Consider the following 16,279-nt stretch of genomic DNA (forward strand, 5'->3'; position numbering starts at 1 on the left):
TTCCTGGGAACAGCTTACTGGAGAGAACCAGAACTTCATTAAGTCTAATGATCCCTGCCTTGTTTACAAAAGTAAAAGCCAGACGGAGACCTCCCAAATTCCCATCCTTTGACTTACCAAGGATTACTGAATTGTTTGTCCCCACTGCCAGGTGCTCATGCACTGCCCCATACCTGGTCCTTTCTAGCCTTGCTCCCTGTTCGACATAAAAGAAAAAGTCTTTTCTTTGTGGCTCTTGGTCATGTGGCGATCTTGTGGTTGGAGCATCGTTCCTATTGTAATAATCGTTTTGAATACGATCTCTCCCAGCTAAAGTATGAATTTGTGTTTTGAGAGACGTAAATATTTTCATGATGCCATCTGTGTTGGAATCTGTTCATTCTTTTGTATTTGTGTGTGGCACAGGCTGTAAAGTATACTCAACAGTTGAAAATAGTTCTTATGTTAGTAAAATATTTTGAATCCTCAATGATTTGCATCTGTGTTGTAATGATATTACAGGGTAAGCATATGTTCAAATCTCTGACTGAGGAAATATTCATCTTTACTTATTAGAGAAAAACTATATCCATGTTGGTCCCTTGAAAATTTTATGCTAATTTTATATCCTAACAGGATCATATTTGTTTTGTTTTGTTTTGTTTTGTTTTTGTTTTTTTAGACGGATAGATGGAGTCTCACACTGTCACTCAGGCTGGAGTGCAGTCACCTGATCTTGGCTTACTGCAACCTCCACCTCCTGGGTTCCAGCGATTCTCCTGCCTCAGTCTCCGGAGTAGCTGAGATTACAGGCATGCACAACCGTGCCCAGCTAATTTTTGCATGTTTAGTAGAGACAGGGCTTCACCATGTTGGCCAGGCTGGTCTCAAACTCCTGACCTCAAGTGACCAACCGACTCAACCTCCCAAAGTGCTAGGATTATATGCCCTAAGGGCTAGGATTATATATCCTACACCCTTGACTGGCCAACAGGATGATATTTCAATTAATTAACACTTCAAGATGAATGCAACCTTCCAATAATAGGGATGTGAGAGAAAAGCATACTTATTAGTACATGTTAATTCACAAATATTGCCATAAAATTATTGCCAGTAGGCATGAGGCTATTTACATTTTGATAATTTAGTTTTACTTTCTTCTAGGTTCACATGAAAAAGAATAACTTGCCCACCAAATAATCTTAGTATTATTGCAAAATTTTTCTTTGGTGAAAATCAATCCAGTAGTCTTCTGAAGACTCTACAGGCTTTGTTATTCCCACATGAGAGAACATTAAGAAAAGAAAACACCTAAAAAAAGATCACAATTGTTAAAAGTACGTTTTCTAGTTACTTTCAGAATGCATGTAAAGTGAATTTGATATTACAGTATACTCAGAAATTACTGATGTAAGCATATTACAATGTCAACTAAGTTTATGTGAAAGGGATTTGAGGTTCATTCATCTCAAATTGGAATAGAATAACATAGAATAACAAATGTAAACAAGAACTACGTAATTTACATCTATTTTTAAAACAATGCTTTTTTTTTTTTTTTTTTGTCTCTCGCTCTGTCACCCAGGCTGGAGTGCTGCAGTGGCACGATCTCGGCTCACTGCAACCTCCGCCTCCGGGGTTCAAGCGATTCTCCTGCCTCCACCTCGAGCTAGGATTACACGCGAGCGCCACCACGCCCCGCTAATTTTTGTATTTTTAGTAGAGACGGGGTTTCACCATGATGGCCAGGCTGGTCTCGAACTCCTGACCTCAAATGATCCACCTGCCTTGGCCTCCCAAAGTGCTGGGATTACAGGTGTGAGCCACCTCGCCCGGTTAATGCTTTTTTAAAAGCAACAATTGGTGACCTAAATTCTCACTGGCCTTAGCCCTCCATGCCCCTGGTGCTGTCACTAGAAAACTCTCTGGAACTGAGCACAGGGTTACCTCTGTCCCTCCCGAAAGAACAGGGAATAGAAAAGGAGAGGATTTCTATTCTGCTTTGTGGGCCGTCAGCATGAAATTGCACATTCTACCCAGACAGGGCTTTGCAGTTCATGTATTAACTTGCGTCGGTTTCACAGACAATCCCAGGGCTTTTTAATTAAATTGCTAAATTTAGTTTTTTATGTATTTATTTGAGAGACTGAGTCTCTGTCGCCCAAGCTGGAGTGCAGTGGCCGTCATAACTCAGTGTAAACTCGAACTCCTGGGCTCAAGCGATCCTCCCGCCTCAGTCTTCGGGGTAGCTGGGACTACAGGTGCCCGACCGAACGGTCGGCTTAAGATTAACTTTAATAGCAGGAATTTTCCTGGATCTAATCATTAGCTGACTTTGCTCTGTCCCGGCAAGAGTACAGTTCGGAGACAGCTGAGTTGCTCCAGCCTCCTTGACAGGTCTCGCCGGCAAAACCCGGAAAACAGAGGCACTGGAAGCGCGGCGGAGGGAAGCGCAAGCCCCACTCCGCCCCGCCCCCGCCCCCCGCCCCCGCCCCCGCCCCCGCCCCCGCCCCCGCCCTGCTCGGACCCCTCCGCTGCGCGCGCAGTTTCCCACAAACCCGGAAGCGGATCGCGTGGAGTGAAGGTCACGCCGCGGCGCGTGAGTTTCCCTTTGTGTAAATTAATCTGCGCTTCCCAACTCCCCCGCGCTTCTGTACCCGGGATCTGAGGGGCCACACAGACCTTGAAATCCTCGCACCGCTCCCTCTACCCCGACCAAATTCAGGCGTCTCCGTGAGAGTCAGGCGGTCGCTTCCCTGTGTGTTTAAATCGCTCGGCGGCGGGTCCTGTCCCCCGTCTTTCTGTCACAGGGCCATGTAGTCACCTCCTGTCGCGGAGTTTTCCTGCTTCAAATCCTTCAGTGATGCTTACATCCGCCCCGCACAGCGTAAAGTCCTCCTCCGCTAGGCGGATTCCGGTCTATCCGGTCCCCCAAGCCTCGCCTTTGTTGGCCCTGGAGCACAGCGCTCCAATCTCAATCCAGGAGAAGCCGCGTCTTCTGCCGAGTGCTGGGATTCTGCAGACGCCACCCATCTCTTGATCCAGACCCTACCTTTACCCTCCTTGATACGGGGCCCCGCTACTCCCCAGGCCTTCTCTTCCCAGACACCGCTTCTCCTAACTCTGCGTGTGGGGAGGTGACTTACTCTGTCTCTTGACATCCAGTGTTCTTGCGGGCCAAATAACACCCCACTGAAAAGGTGTTCTGCTTGTGGACATCGGATCCCAATTCCTTCCATGTGAATGTGTGCAGAAAGAGAGATGGAGAGCGAGGGAGAAGAAAGAGAAACATTTTGAAGGAGAAAAAGAAGATTGAGGGAGAGCCATAAGCAGATGGCAAAGTAGAGAGTGGCTGGAGGATTTGCAGAGACAGCGAATGAAGCCGAGAAAGTAGCAGGGGGAAAAAAGCAACTGGAGAAATGCAGAGAAAAGTTCCCATCTCCGGAGAGATGAAGGACAGCAAGATAGTGAGAGGGGCAGCAAAGTGGGAAGTTCCTCAGTTTGAGAGTGGGGGAGAGGAGGAGGGATTTGGAGCCAGGGCAGACAGAGCAGCATGGTGCTGGGACAGCAAGAGGAGCCAGCTGGTGACAACGAGAGCAGAGGGAGAACCACAGCAGGTGGAGGCCTGGGATCTCAGGGTGCCAGAGAGTGGGGACAAGGGGGTGTAACAGAAAAGAAGGGATTTAACAGGGAGAGCAGAGGGGGAGTAGAGACAGGGAAAGAGGCAAGACCGGGCACAGTGGCTCACGCCTGTAATCCCAGCACTTTGGGAGGCCAAGGTGGGTGGATCACGTGAGGTCAGGAGTTTGAGACCAGCGTGGGCAACATGGTGAAACCCCATCTCTACTAAAAATACAAAAATTAGCCGGGCGTCAGCGCGTGCATGTAATCCCAGCTACTCAGGAGGCTGAGGCAGGAGAATTGCTTGAACCCGGGAGGCGGAGGTTGCAGTGAGCTGAGATTGCGCCATTGCACTCCAGGCTGGGCGACAAGAGCAAAACTCTGTCTCAGGGGAAACAAACAAACAAAAAAAAGAGACAAATAGGTGGAGATTGGGATGATCAAAGATTGAGCAGAAAGTTTGGAAAAGGGGTGAAACAAGTTGCCAGAATGGAGCAGAACAGGTGGAAGAGAAGGAATAAAAGGAAGAAGGGGAGAAACATCAGGAGAAGAGAGGGGCTCAAAATGAGCAGAATCTTAGGGGAAAAATAAAGGGGGAAAAAAAGCTAGAGAAAGAAGGTGAGAATGAGAGATACGTACAGAATGAGGGAGGGAAACACAGTACTGAGAAAAGAGGGAACCCTGGGTGCAGATGAACAGTGAGTTGATTGGATATTATGATTAAGTTGTGACATTGATTTATCTATTTATAATTTGATAATATGAGATATACTTTAAAAATACAGATGAAGATGAGATATGCAAAACTCCTGTCTGTAAGGCTGCTGCATTTTGTAATTCTTGGCATCAGACTTTAGCTTCCACTCACATTTGCTATTCAGGCACAGGTCAGTGACTTGAGTCATTCAGGTGTGGGTCACCCACTTTCCTTTTCCTGGGACGGGGTGGTGTGTGGGCGAGTGTAAAAGATAGCAGGAAAACCAAAGTGTTTTTCCTACTCTTGCAATCAACACAATAGTGAACACTCAACACAGAAAGCTTCATATCTGATGAACAAAATGTGTGGGGATTTCTTCCCACCAACAAGCAATTCGTCAGACACCGCCTGGGTGATCCGTAATTTCAGTCAAGTTGACACTGTCTACTTGAAGTTAGCATCAGATCCCACAGGTTGGGGGCTCAGTTCCACAAGGCTGCCCCTACTTCACGTGCTGGTTGTAAGTTCCTGGTTGGGACCTGAACTTCAACCAAACATCTAAAAACTGAAGATTCCCTTGACCCTTTCCTCAGATTTTATTAATTTGTTAGCCTGGTTCACAGAACTCAAGGAAGCATTTTGCTTAGTTTTACCCATTTGCTATGAAGAATATTGCAAAAGATACAGATGACTAGCCCGATGGAAGAACCCTCCTAGCAAATTAATCAAAAGAAGGGGCTTTGGGATACCCTGATTTTTTTTTTCTTTTGTTTTGTTTTGAGACGGAGTTTCACTCTTGTTGCCCAGGCTGGAGTGCAATGGCGTGATCTCAGCTCACTGCAACATCCATCTCCCAGTTTCAAGCATTTCTCCTGCCTCAGCCTCCCAAGTAGCTGGGATTATAGGTGTGTGCCACCACGCCCAGCTAATTTTTGTATTTTTAGTAGAGACGAGGTTTCACAATGTTGGCCAGGGTGGAATAAATGGAGTTCAGTACTGTTTGAAGTTCCAGGCATCCAATGGGGGTGTTGGGACATATACCCCATGGATAAGGGGATTCCAGTGTGTTCTGTCTCTGGCGCTGAGCACCAGGGCTCCGTGTCCTCCATTTCTGAGGGATTACATGAGCCTGGGATCCATAGAGAGGGGAGGAGGGGCTGTGCTCTGCATGGGGTTTGGTCAGGGCTGGGTCTGGCCCTGAAGGGGAGCTTAGACCAGGCCAGCTCCCCACTGCTGCAGCATGCATGTGGGCATCTCTAGGAGGGGAGGAGGTTCTGAAGATGAGTAAAAAACTCACTTGTTGTTCTTCCTGTAGGAGTTTCTTGTCTCTGCATCAACTCTGGTGCAGTGGGCAGCAGAGGACATCTTTCCGCAGGGTGAGGTCTAACCTGTGTGTGTGATTGTGGCATGGGAAGAGGGTGTGTTGATTCTAAGCCCTAAACAGCATATTTTTGACATTTAGGATTGACTTCTAAAGAGTCATGCTGTGTGATGAAAAAGCCCAGAAGAGAAGGAAGAGGAAAGCAAAGGAGTCAGGGATGGCTCTTCCTCAGGTGAGATGATATTCTCGGTGGATTGTTCTGTCTCCTTTCTTTCAGAAACGCTGGGCCTTGGAGTTGGGAGTCTTCTCTGAGTCTGAAGTGTCCTGCCTGACAGGTTTGCTCGCGCTTACCTATGCCTTCCCTCAGTGCCAAGACCAGCTTGGTCGTGGGGACCCTAACCTAGTGGCACTAGAGGAATTAAAGACACAGACACAAGAATAGAGTGTAAAGTGGGATCAGGGGCCAACAGCCTTCAGAGCTGAGAGCTGCGAACAGGGTTTGACCCACATATTTATTGACAGCAAGCCATTGATAAGCATTGTTTTTATAGATTATAGATTAACTAAAAGCATTCCTTACGGGAAACAAAACATTCTTAGCAAGGAGTAGAGAAACAGTCTCTGGCTAATTATCTGCAGCAAAAACGTGTTAAGGCACAGGCCACTCATGCTATTGTTTGTGGTTTGAGCAGTTTTCCACTCCGGGCAGGCCAGGTGTTCCTTGTCCTGCTCCAGTAAACCAACAGCTTCTAGTAGTGTGTGTTATAGCCATCACGAGCACGTTTCATTGGCTGCCAAAATCCTGCTTATGGCCAATTTCTTTAAAGCCTGTTGCCAGCATGTCCCCCTTTCTGTTTTTGCAAAGCGACATAGGCAAAGGCTGCTTTGTCACGGTGGGCTACTTCTCACAGGATTTGGGATTCGGATCTGCATGCTACACAAAGACAAACAACACAGATTAAAAGCACAATCATCATTGAAATCAGGGAGCCTCCAATTGTCTTGATCCGTTTTAATGGGTTAATAGCTGCTAATCTGTCTGCAGCTCCTTCAAGCTCTTTAGTTCCTGGCATTAGCATCAGATGTGCCTGAGAGGCTTGGAATACTTGTTCCTTCAGTTTTGTAATATCTAAAGATAAATTTCCAGTATGACCCTTTAAATGTCTCTTAACTCTTTCCTACTCATGCTCTGTTTCATTATACAGATGAGGAGTAATGCAAAAATCAGAAGTATTCCAATCACATTGTATCTGCATTCTATATTCTAGACTAACTACTTGATCTCCTAGCCACATTACAGTTTATCGGAGATCATTGATTTGATTAGCTAGTTTTCAGTCTGTGTTAGTTTGGGAATTCCACTGCAAAGTAGAATTTTTCTGCCAATTATTTACGTAGTCTGCTCTTTGTACTGTGGAATGCAAAGTAACTCCAGCTACCGTGGCAGTAGCTGTGACAGCAATCAATCCCATAATGATTAAAATTAAAGTGGCAATGAAATGCCGAGAGTACCTCAAATTCTTTTGAAGAATTTCAGTAATGTATGCACAGAAGGAGAGGCTTCCCAAGGACAGGAAAGCTTTACAGGTATCCATACGCCTTCTCAGGCTCTTACCACTAAAATAGAATGATCAGTATTACACAAGGAGGAATTCACACAAGAAAACAATGTACATTCTTGACAAGTCACATGATGATTAGGGAGATCAAGTTTTAAATCACTTACTCCAAACAGAAAAGGAGGCCTTATTGTCATTCTCGACATGGCTGCAACTGGGGGGTCCTTGGGTTCCTCCCAAAATCTCTTCCTCAGCATCTGGCTCATGACAAGCTTTCAGGTGTCTTAATGGTATCCAAATCAGCTGCTGGTTTTGGCCTGGAGATACACAAGCATAACTTCTACCCCAAGTTATTATTTTACCTATTTCCCAACTTTTTGTTATGGGATCTCTCCACCAAACCAGTTCTGCTTCTGTCTTTGCAGCTGATTTCTGTAAATGCTGTTCAGCTGCTGATAGCATCTGGCCTTTAGGCAGGCTCAAAAAATTTAAAGTCAATAATGCTAGATTCAATTGCATAATTGCAGTTCCATAATCACTGTTCCCCCCTTTGTGTTTTTGTAATTGCTGTTTTAGGGAGAGATTCATTCTTTCCACAATGGCTTGTCCTTGTGAATTATATGGGATGCCAGTAATGTGTTTAATACTCTATATAGAGAAAAATGTAGCTAGAGCTTGGCTAGTACAGCCTTGGGCATTATCTGTTTTAATAAAAGCTGGAATGCCCATCACTGCGAAGCACTGCAGAAAATGCCATTTAACACAGGCAGAAGAGTCCCTCGTTCGACAGGTAGCCTAAACAAAGTGAGAAAAGGTATCTACACATACATGCACATAAGCCAGTTTACCAAAAGAAGGAACATAAATGACATCCATTTGCCAAACAGAATTAGGTTCCAATCCTCGAGGTTTAACTCCTCCTGTAAAAGATGAGGAATGCACCAATTGGCAAGTTGGGCATTGCTGGATAATAGCTTTAGCTTCTTTCCAGGTAATGCTATATCTACGTTGTAGACCAGAGGCATTAACATGGGTTAAATTGTGAAAGTGTCTAGCATTAGATATTGCAGTAGCAACTAGGCGATCAGCCATTTGATTCCCTGCAGTTAAAGGTCCTGGAAAGGGTGTATGAGCTCTAATATGAGTAATGTAAAAGGGTGCATTCTGTTCCTAACTGTGGTTTGTAACTGGGTAAATAAAGTCATTAGCTGTTCATCTGTATGAAATCATAACTGAGCATTTTTAATTGTGTGGAATGGACTACATATGAAGAATTAGAAATTACATTGACAGGCATCTTAAAAGGAGTCAGTACCTTAATTACAGCTACAAGCTCCGATTTTTGAGCTGAAGTATAGGGCATGTGGAAGACTTTAGTTTTTGATCTACAGTAAGAAGCTTTACTGTTACTAGACCCATCTGTAAAAACATTTTCAGCACTTTTAATTGGTTTAAATTTAGTTATTCTAGGGAGCATCTAGTTAGTTTTAAAAATTGAAATAATTTTGTTTTTGGAAAGTGATTATTAAGCACTCCCACGGAATCAGCTAACTGGGTTTGCTAAGGTGATTTATAAAGGATTGTTGTATTTGTGCCTTTGTAAGAGGGACAATAATTTTTTCAGGGTCATATCCATGCAATTTAACAATTCAAATTCTCCCATTCCCTATCAGAGTAGCAATTTGATCCAAATAATGAGTTAGAATCCATGAATTCATATGTGGAAGAAAAAGCCATTCTACCAAGTCTGCTTTTGGACAGTAACACCAGTAGGTGAATGCTGAGTTGGAAAAATCAATACATCTAAAGCCTTTTCTGGATCTATTCTATTTATTTGAGGTTTTATGTACTTGTTTTTCAATGAGTTGTAACTCTGCCTCAGCCTCCTTTGTTAATTGCTGAGGGCTAATGAGACTAGGATCTCCTTTAAGGATAGAAAATAGATTACTCATGTCATAGGTAGGAATGCCTAGAGCAGGTTGTATCCAATTAATGTCCCTTAGTAATTTTTGAAAGCCATTCAGTGTTTTCAATTGATCCTTATGGTTACTTTCTGTGGCACTACTGTAGTGTCATTTACTAAGGTCCCTAAGTAGGAGTAAGGAGTAGTGGTCTGAATTTTTGTCAGGAGCTATAATTAAACTGGCATGAGAAATCGAATTTTTTAAGTGATCATAATATTGGAGTAGTATTTCCTGAGTGGGGGCAGCACAAAGAATATCGTCCATATAATGAATAATATAACACTGTGAAAATTTTTTATGAGTAGGTTCAATTGCTTGTCCTACATAAGTCTGACAAATTGTTGGACAGTTTAACATGCCTTGTGACAACACTTTCCAATGAAAATGCTTAGCAGGCTGCAGGTTGTTTACCTCAGGAATTATAAATGCAAACCGTTCACAGCCTTGCTCAGCTAAGGAGATAGTAAAGAAACAGTCTTTTAAATCTATGACTATTAAAGGCAAATTTTTTGGAATCAGCAGGAAAAGGCAGTCCTGGCTGCAATGTCCCCATAGGTTGTATAACTGAATTAATGGCTCTCAGATCTGTCAACATGCTCCATTTATGTGATTTTTTTCTTAATAACAAAGACTGGAGAATTCCAGGGGGAAAATGTTGGAGCTGTGTGTCCTTTTTCTAATTGTTCAGTAACTAAGTCCTCTAAAGCCTCCAGTTTCTCTTTACTTAGCGGCCATTGTTTTATCCAAGTTGGTTTATTTGTTAACCATTTTAACGGTATAGGTTCTGGAGGCTTAACAATGGCTGCCATGAAAAATTATGTCCTAAACCCTGGTGAGAATTTTGTCCTTCTGCTTGAAGTGGTTTCTTTAACCCTTTTAAGTTTTTTTCTAATCCCATGCCAGGCACATACCCCATCTCTTTCATCATATGCTGACTTTGAGGGCTATATAATTGTTCTGGAATGAACACTTGTGCTCCCCATTGCTGTAATAAATCTCTTCCCCATAAATTTATAGGTACAGAAGTTACAATTGGTTGGCTGGGTGTGGTGGCTCAAGCCTGTAATTCCAGCACTTTGGGAGGCCAAGGTGGGTTGATCACAAGGTCAGGAGTTTGAGACCATCCTGGCCAACATGGTGAAACCCCGTCTCTACTAAAAATACAAAAAAATTAGCCAGGCATGGTGGTGGGCACCTGTGGTCCCAGCTACTCTGGAGGCTGAGGCAGGAGAATGGCGTGAACCTGGGAGGCGGAGCTTGCAGTGAGCCGAGATCGCGCCACTGCACTCCAGCCTAGGGGATGGAGCCAGACTCCGTCTCAAAAAAAAACACCAAAAAACAGAAGTTACAATTGGTTGAATAGTCCCAGATTGTTCATTGGGTCCTTCACAATGCAATATATAACTGCTTTGATATACTTTAGGGGCTATACCAACTCCAACTATGTTAAATCGAGTGGGTTGAATTGGCCACATGGACAGCCAGTGCTGTAGAGAAATGATTGAAATGTCCTCTCCTGTATCTACCAATCCTTTAAATTTTTTTCCTTAATAGTTATTTCACAGGTAGGATGTTTATTAGTAATTTGATTCACCCAGTAAGCTGCTTTGCCTTGTTTATTCGAGCTTCCAAATCCTCTTGTTCATTTAGTTCATAGCACAGGAGCTTCCAAATCCTCTTGTTCATAGCACAGGAGCTGTGCTATGGGCTCTCCTGTCTCTGCTTTCCAGGGAACAGAAGTAGATATAACAATTTAAATTTCCCCACTGTAATCTGAATCAATGACTCCTGCATGTACTTGCACTCGTTTTAAATTTAAACTAGACCTACCTAGAAGTAATCCTACTGTCCCCACTGGCAAGGGGTGCCACAGACTCCTGTTGGCACTTTTTGCGGGGGTTCCCCAGGCAGAAAGCTCATAAGTTTTGTGCAGCATAAATCTCCTACCAGCTGTGGCAGGAGACAGGTATTGTATGGGGGTGAGGGAGTGGCCTGAGCTGGAAATGCCCCGGTTTGGAATGAGGCCTGGGACGGGCCCCTCATGGTGTTTCCTGAAATCGGGTTCCCATCTTCATCAAACTCAGAGTGACACTGATTAGCCCAATGTTTTTGTTTTTTACATTTTGGACATATTTCAGGGTCAGCAGATTTCTTTTTTCCCCCAACTGGCAGCCTGACTTGCTGGTTTTTTCTACATTCTTTTTCAGTATGACCATGTTTCCCCCAGTTAAAACAAGCTCCAGGAAGTGGAGTATTTCCTTTACCCACTTTCAGTCCCAGGCAATGGCCTGGGCTAGCAGAGTAGTCTTATGCAGATTACCTCCAATACCATCACAAGCTTTAATATAGTCAACCAAATGTGCTTTTCCCCTAATAGGTCACAGAGTGGCTTGGCGCTCAGGATTGGCATTGTCGAAAACTAATAACTGCAACACTACATCCTGAGCAGCTGAATCTGCAATCACCTTTTTAAGAGACTCCTGTAATCTAGCTATAAAATCTGCATACAGTTCTTTCAGTCCCTGCTTGACAGCACTTGAAGGGTATTGTTCCCTGCCTGAAGTGATTTTTTTCCCAAGCTCTAACGCACACTCCTCTAAGCTGCTCTATGGCATCATCCCACATAACCACTTGTGCATCTAAACCACCCCAGCCACCAACTCCCAAAAGTTGGTCTGCAGTTATATTAATTTGAGGTTGGGCCTGGGCGTTGTGAGCAGCCTGGATGGAAGCTTCATCTGCGCACCAAGTTTTAAATTGTAAGAACTGAGCAGGAGTTAGACAAGCTCAAGTAAGTGCATTGTAGTCAGTAGGAATCATTTGACTGGAGACAGCAACATTCTTTAACAGTCCCATTACAAAAGGAGAACCTGGTCCATATTGATTAATAGCTTGTTTAAATTCTTTAAGTATTTTGAAAGGAAAAGGCTCAAATGTAGCCATCATATTCCCCTGTTGATCAGGTGGGTGTATTCTAACAGGGAACTGCCAAGCATCCATATCACACTCTCATCTAGCTTGCTGGATTCCTGCCTGAATAGAACCGAGAGCAGTTGCTTGAGGCGCTGCTCGAACAGTCACTAGGGCAACTACTTTTTGTCCAGTGTCCTCTGGAAAAGAAAGATCTGGAGGGTGAGGCCACTCTTTTTCTTCAAAATGATGAGGGGGTGTAGACGGGTAGGGACAAACATCTCCCTCCTTTGCTGCTTTAGCTGGCAAGGAAACCTTCTCTGTCACTTCTTCTGTACTTCATTACACTCCCCTTCTTCCTCTGATTCTTCTTCCTTATTATCTGTGTGGAAAGGCTCCAAGGTGGAATGAACCAGAGCCCACACTGACCAGACAGTTACAGTAATATCCTCAGCGCCATCCTTATATGCCTTCTTCAGTGTGCTGCCTACCTTTTCCCAGACCTCTACATTCATAGTTTCTCAGTCCGGATACCAGGGGCAATATTTCTCTACCACACTAAAAACCTGCATGAGTCAGCTAGTGCTAACCTTTACTCTTCCTTTTCTGAGGAGCTGCTGAAGGAGACTCAAATAAGCCTCATGTCTGCTCGACCCTTGTCCCATTGTTACCCTGATGCTTCTGAGCTCCCCTTCTTACTCACCGCAGGGATTGCTTAAGAGTACTTGGGTGTTCTGCAGTGTAGTTCCACGTTCTCCAGCCGTCACTCTGGTGACCCTTCCACCCAGGTTTGAGCCCCATGTTGGGCGCCACTTGCTCAGACCAGCTCGGTCGTGGGGACCCTAACCTAGTGGCGCTAGAGGAATTAAATACACAGACACAAGAATAGACTGTAAAGTGTGATCAGGGGGCCAACAGCCTTCAGAGCTGAGAGCTGTGAACAGAGTTTGACCCACATTTTATTGACAGCAAGCCAGTGATAAGCATTGTTTCTATAGATTATAGATTAACTAAAAGCATTCCTTAGAGGAAACAAAACATTCTTAGCAAGGATTAGAGAAACAGGCTCTGGCTGATTATCTGCAGCAAAAATGTGTTGTTAAGGCACAGGCCACTCATCCTATTGTTTGTGGTTTGAGCAGTTTTCTTCTCTGGGCAGGCCAGGTGTTCCTTGCCCTTCTCCAGTAAACCAACAACTTCTAGCAGTGTGCGTCATAGCCATCATGAGCACATTTCATTGCTGCAGAAATCCTATTTATGGCCAGCTTCTTTAAAGCCTGTTTATGACAGGCTTAGGGCCTGTTGCCAGCACCGCAGTCCTTCTAATCTCACTTAGATTCCATCTCCCGTTACCCAGTGACATGAACTGGGGATGAGGCTTCACTGGGCATGGTTCTGGGAAGGGCTCACTCCCTAGCATGGATGGAGATGGGGTGTGGGCCCCATGGTGTTAGAGCTGTTGGGCAGTAGGGATTGTTCAGGGGCCACATCTGACTTCACTGTCACCTCTCTGTAGACCAGAAGCTGCACATAGAAGTCATGTATTATTATGCACAAGCACCTAGTAAATTCTAGGAAAGGAGTGAAGGAAGGAAAACGTTTTCTGCTTGATTTTTTTTTTCTTTTTTTTTCTTGAGACCGAGTCTTGCTCTGTCATCCAGGCCAGAGTACAGTAGCGCAATCTCGGCTCACTACAACTTCTGTCTCCCTGGTTCAAGCAATTCTTGTGCCTCAGTGTCCCGAGTAGGTGGGATGTCAGGTGCCCACCACCACGCCCAGCTAATTTTTGTGTTTTTATTAGAGATGGGGTTTCAACATGTTGTCTAGGCTGGTCCTGAACTCCTGAGCTCAGGTGATCCACCCACCTCAGCTTCCCAAAGTGCTGGGATTATAGGCGTGAGCCACTGTGCCCAGCCTTCCTGCCTGATTTTTACTACAGTTGAAGCTAAACGCCTTTCCCAGTTTTTTATGTCTAGCTTGGTTCAGGGAGGATGTTCTCTCATCATTCTCAGCGTGTGCCTCTCACAGAGACCAATTTTCCTTTGGGGAGTCTCCTGCACCAGCTGTGTTAAGCAAAAAATGTGATAATTTTGCTCAGAGATTGGAGCAGATTTTTTTTTGTCAGAGAGGAGGAAATCATATTCTTGTCCACGAATTATTATTATCATTTTTTCAACATCAAATTATGTATAAATTTGTCTTATAGGAAAACTCCAAATGTACAGGTTAGGCCATCAAATACAAAACATTCCCTGTCCTAAATGTCTATGTGACATGTAAATAATTGTTATGGGAGGGAGCCTTCCACCCTCTCTCAGTCTCACTGGGACCCACTCCTGTCACCTCTGTCAGGAGTGAGAGCAAGTCCTGTAGAATTATATGTATACAGCATTGTGGTGTTTTAAGTAAAATTCTCAGTGATTGTTTTATGATACTTTATTCTGTAAGTTGTGAAAATTTACTCCTTTACAACTTCATGTGAACGTTCTCTGAATTAACAATCAGTCACCTCTCTGTTTTTAGTGTCTGGCTTGGTTCAGGGAAGATGCGCTCTGGTCAGCCCAGCTGGAGACTCTGGAGGTCCCTCACCTTGTCTGGGATGTGTCCTCTCTGGGCTTTGCTTGTTACCTCCTCACTGAAGGGGGTGACCAGGTTCTGCTGAGGAGTGTCCCTTTCTGCACCTGCTCTTCAGCCTGTGTGGGGCAATAGGAAGCTGGGGTCTGCACTGTCACCTAGTGTCTGCCTGCATTACTGCTGGCTCTGGTTTATACTGGTGCCTTTGTTCTCAGTGGCTTCCTGACCTGGGGCCCTGTTACTTCAATGCTTATGTTCAGACAAGACAGAAACTTGTCCCTTAGGCAGTTCCCTGAAAAGTCAGAAGGTTGGATAGACATTCCCATTGTTTTCCTCTCTCAGGAGATATCTGGAGTTTGTGGTATCCTCTGGATGATGGCATGTCATGCCTGGGCAGGGGTTCTGGTGAGCATGTGTCACATTTTCACACTCGGCTCCCAGTAGGTTGACTTGGTACTGGTGCATCTCTGGGTGCAGCCTCCTGAGTGGCTTCTAGATTTCTCACAAAAGTCAGTTGGCCCATGTATTCTTGTTTAATTTGTGTCTACATGGATTCAAAATGGTCCGGGGCTTCCTATTCCTCTGTCTTGCTGACATTACTCTTTTAGTAGAGTTGCAGATTTCTTACACAGGTCCGGAATGTCTTCTAGTTAGGGGCCATTTCCTAAGGGAGATGTCAGATGTTTCTTTCCTGTATGTGTCATTTTATAAATAATGCTGCTAAAGAAGGAAATTTTTTTTCAATATATTCTTTTTTCTTTTTTTTAAATTTATTTTCTTCTTTTAATTCATTTTTCTTTCTTTCTTTTTGAGACAGAGTCTTGCTCTGTCACCCAGGCTGGGGTGCCGTGGCAGGATCTCAGCTCACTGCAACTTCTGTCTTCTGGGTTCAAGCAATTCTCATGCCTCAGCCTCACAAGTAGCTGAGATTACAGGCACCCACCACCATGCCCAGCTAATTTTTTGTATTTTTAGTAGAGATGGGGTTTCACCATGTTGGCCAGGCTGGTCTCGAACTCCTGACCTCAAGTGATCCGCCTGCGTTGGCCTCCCAAAATGCTGGGATTACAGGCATGATCCCAGCACTGCACCAGGCTAATATATTCTTATTAGTTAATATGTTAAAATGACATTCTTTGTCTTGGTTAAAATAATTTTGTTAATTATATACATTTTTAAATCCAGCTTTTTCCTGCCCCCAACCCCAACTAATTTTTTTTTTTAAACCTCTCTTTCTGGTCCCTGCCCAGGCATCCTGTGCAGTGGTGATTGGCTGCAGCACAGACCAGCCCCCTTTTCCCTCCCTTAAAGTCGAGGAAATGTCTGCCATGTTTACTGCTGATTATCATGTTTCATGAGATGTTCTTGCTTAATGATATGGTTGTTTTTGTTTTCAAATTTTATTTTTGTCCTTGTTTTTAATTATCTAGTAATTTCTTAAGATGTATACTGCTAGCCGGTCATGGTGGCTCATGCCTGTAATCCCAGCACTTTGGGAGGCCGAGGTGGGCGGATCACGAGGTCAGGAGATCGAGACGATCCTGGCTAACGTGGTGAAACCCTGTCTGTACTAAAAATACAAAAAAAAAAAATTAGCCGGGCATGGTGGCGGACACCTGTAGTCCCAGCTACTTCGGAGGCTGAGGCAGGA

The 16,279-nt window shown here is 44.3% G+C and overlaps 1 protein-coding gene across 4 annotated transcripts in view; it reads left to right on the plus strand.

The window, feature by feature from the left end:
* Window positions 1-2,511: 2,511 nt before the first annotated feature.
* The window catches only part of ZNF480 (zinc finger protein 480), a 28,765-nt gene continuing 14,997 nt past the window's right edge, over window positions 2,512-16,279 (plus strand). Inside the window, exons 1-4 of one of the 4 annotated variants that reach the window (XM_055370389.2) lie at window positions 2,528-2,581; window positions 5,108-5,205; window positions 5,616-5,676; window positions 5,763-5,853. In XM_055370389.2, the coding sequence (XP_055226364.1) occupies window positions 5,782-5,853 (72 nt within the window). In that variant the 5' untranslated portion in view covers window positions 2,528-2,581; window positions 5,108-5,205; window positions 5,616-5,676; window positions 5,763-5,781. Of the gene's footprint in view, window positions 2,582-5,107; window positions 5,206-5,615; window positions 5,677-5,762; window positions 5,854-16,279 lie in introns of all 4 variants that reach the window. The other 3 variants (XM_031004325.3, XM_019016224.4, XM_063701592.1) reach the window with 3 other exon arrangements.

The sequence above is a fragment of the Gorilla gorilla genome, chromosome 20 (assembly GCF_029281585.2).
Source record: "Gorilla gorilla gorilla isolate KB3781 chromosome 20, NHGRI_mGorGor1-v2.1_pri, whole genome shotgun sequence".
Classification (NCBI taxonomy): Eukaryota; Metazoa; Chordata; class Mammalia; order Primates; family Hominidae; genus Gorilla; species Gorilla gorilla.